Source organism: Idiotropiscis lumnitzeri, chromosome 18 (assembly GCF_059441095.1).
Source record: "Idiotropiscis lumnitzeri isolate Australia: NSW breed Sydney's pygmy pipehorse chromosome 18, RoL_Ilum_1.0, whole genome shotgun sequence".
In the NCBI taxonomy this organism is placed as follows: Eukaryota; Metazoa; Chordata; class Actinopteri; order Syngnathiformes; family Syngnathidae; genus Idiotropiscis; species Idiotropiscis lumnitzeri.
Window position 1 is genome coordinate 381,602 of NC_142408.1, and position 1,844 is coordinate 383,445.

At 43.4% G+C, this 1,844-nt stretch overlaps 1 protein-coding gene across 1 annotated transcript; it reads right to left on the minus strand.

The window, feature by feature from the left end:
* Window positions 1–77: 77 nt before the first annotated feature.
* timcc (TIM double twin CX3C motif chaperone) lies at window positions 78–1,518 on the minus strand. Its single transcript, XM_088280703.1, has 3 exons — window positions 1,274–1,518; window positions 1,065–1,205; window positions 78–904 (listed from the first exon to the last, which is right to left on the minus strand). Exons 1-3 carry the CDS (start codon window positions 1,358–1,360, stop codon window positions 716–718), a joined length of 417 nt encoding a protein of 138 aa, XP_088136829.1. The 5' UTR covers window positions 1,361–1,518; the 3' UTR covers window positions 78–715.
* Window positions 1,519–1,844: the final 326 nt, after the last annotated feature.

The following is a 1,844-nucleotide window of genomic DNA, read 5'->3' on the forward strand; positions in this document are numbered from 1 at the left end:
GGGTTCAAATTGGCACCATCATAAATCTTTTCCTTAAGCCATACAACGAATGTACTGTAACAAAACTAAAGCTCATGTGACGTTGATAATGATTTTTAATGAATTGTTTAGATAAAATGTACACATCAGCCTGACCCGTTCATATGTCGTATGACAGTTTTCTGCTTTGCCATCACAAAAAAACAAAATGGGAGTGAGTCCTCACTGAACATTTGTGTTTGACATTTTGGACATATTTTTCCCCAGGAGATTACAGAAAATGTACGACTTTTGGGGTAATAAACTCCAGTGGTTCCATTTGTAAGATGAGGTTTGACAACTCATGCTGGTACACAAGACGTTTTATGGCCTTTGGGGGGAGGCCCACTATATTCTACTTTGAAATGATGCTCAACAGCAGCTATTTATCTTGTAGGCACACAGTAAATGCCATCCCCAGTGTTCCACCCCCCAAAAGAAATATTGCTGATATTTTCACCAAATATTGTTTACCGTCATGGTCTGACTCTAAAACGTTTAATTGTTTTATAGAAACGAACGTCCCCACCATGGGTGATAGGCTGTACTAAATTAATGTGAAAGTTCACCACCGTCTGCTTGATTCCAACTCCACGGCATTCTGGACCGTTGGGGTGCCATGTGTCCTGATTTTTTTTTTCTCTTTCACTTCATAGCCACTGCTCCAAGTGAGCTCAGTACAAGAATTGATGTTGTCTCATTGGGGTATCGAGTCCAGGTTTTCCTGGATTCTACGGGTCATGCTGGGGATCAAGTTCATATGGTCGTCCACGCAGCTGCCTACGCATCGCTCCATCAGGGACCGAACGGCGGGCTCCTTGGCACCCGAGTCAAACAGATCCTTCGCCTTGTCGTTGCAGTGCATGGTGCATCTGGCCAGACGGTCCTGATGGAGGAAGGGAAAATAGAGGTCTACTTTTAATATTGATTGTTCTGAGAAAACTACTCGGCGAGCCCATGCCGATCTTGCACAGGACGAATCCTGATTCGAACGCAGATCCTACAAACCAAGGCAGAGTCCGTTATGAAAAGTCTACATCGCTAACCTGAAACTTCTCCAACTCGTTGGTGACAAGGCCCTGCGCTTTGGCCAGAGGCGTGTGACACCTGTCGATGCACTGATGCACCTGAGTCATGGTGTCCGTGGGTCGATCACAGCAGTCCGCGCTGCACTTGAACATGCGAGCCTGCAAGCACGAACACGTCGTTAATACTTGTACACACACGACCAAGTGTGCATGATCAGAAGACCTACCTGCATTTTGCGGATGTGATCCCTCTCCAGGCTTTGGACCATTTCCTCTACCACAGCCTGAACGCGTGCTTGGTGAGCCTCCGCCATGTCCTCTCGCTAATAGTTTTATAAAACGTTTGTATTAATACGGGGCGCTCGCTGAACACGAGGGAGCAGAAAGTAACTAGTTTTACTACCCTAAGGTCACCTCCATTCAAGCATGGTTTTAGATGAGCATGCAGTTTCATCACTTCCGGATTACTTCCGGTACTGGTTTTGCCGAAGATGCCCTTTTTATTTATTAATTTTTTTTCTTTTCTTTTTTAGGGGGAGGGGGGTCATCATAAATGTAATTTGCTCTAGCGGGTTAACATAAAATATACAATATCTGATTATACTTTATGTGACGTCAAGAGCAACTTTAAAAATAAAAGCTTTACATTAAACTAACGTGCTTGCACGGGATTGTTCTTCGCAATTTTAGCTATAAATGTAAATATAACTAAGAATATGATCAGGAATTAAAATAGTATTGTATCATCGGCTTTCGAATACATGCAAAAGCTTGCGGTGCTTTTATTTTGAAAGTGAG

Bases quoted from the DNA above. Each gene is read 5' to 3' on its own strand.
- timcc (XM_088280703.1), bottom strand. From the start codon at position 1,360: ATGGCGGAGGCTCACCAAGCACGCGTTCAGGCTGTGGTAGAGGAAATG. The intron at 1,206-1,273 runs GTAGGTCTTCTG...TCGTGCTTGCAG, and splicing joins ATCACATCCGCAAAATGCAG to GCTCGCATGTTCAAGTGCAG. The intron at 905-1,064 runs GTTAGCGATGTA...TTCCTCCATCAG, and splicing joins ACGAGTTGGAGAAGTTTCAG to GACCGTCTGGCCAGATGCAC.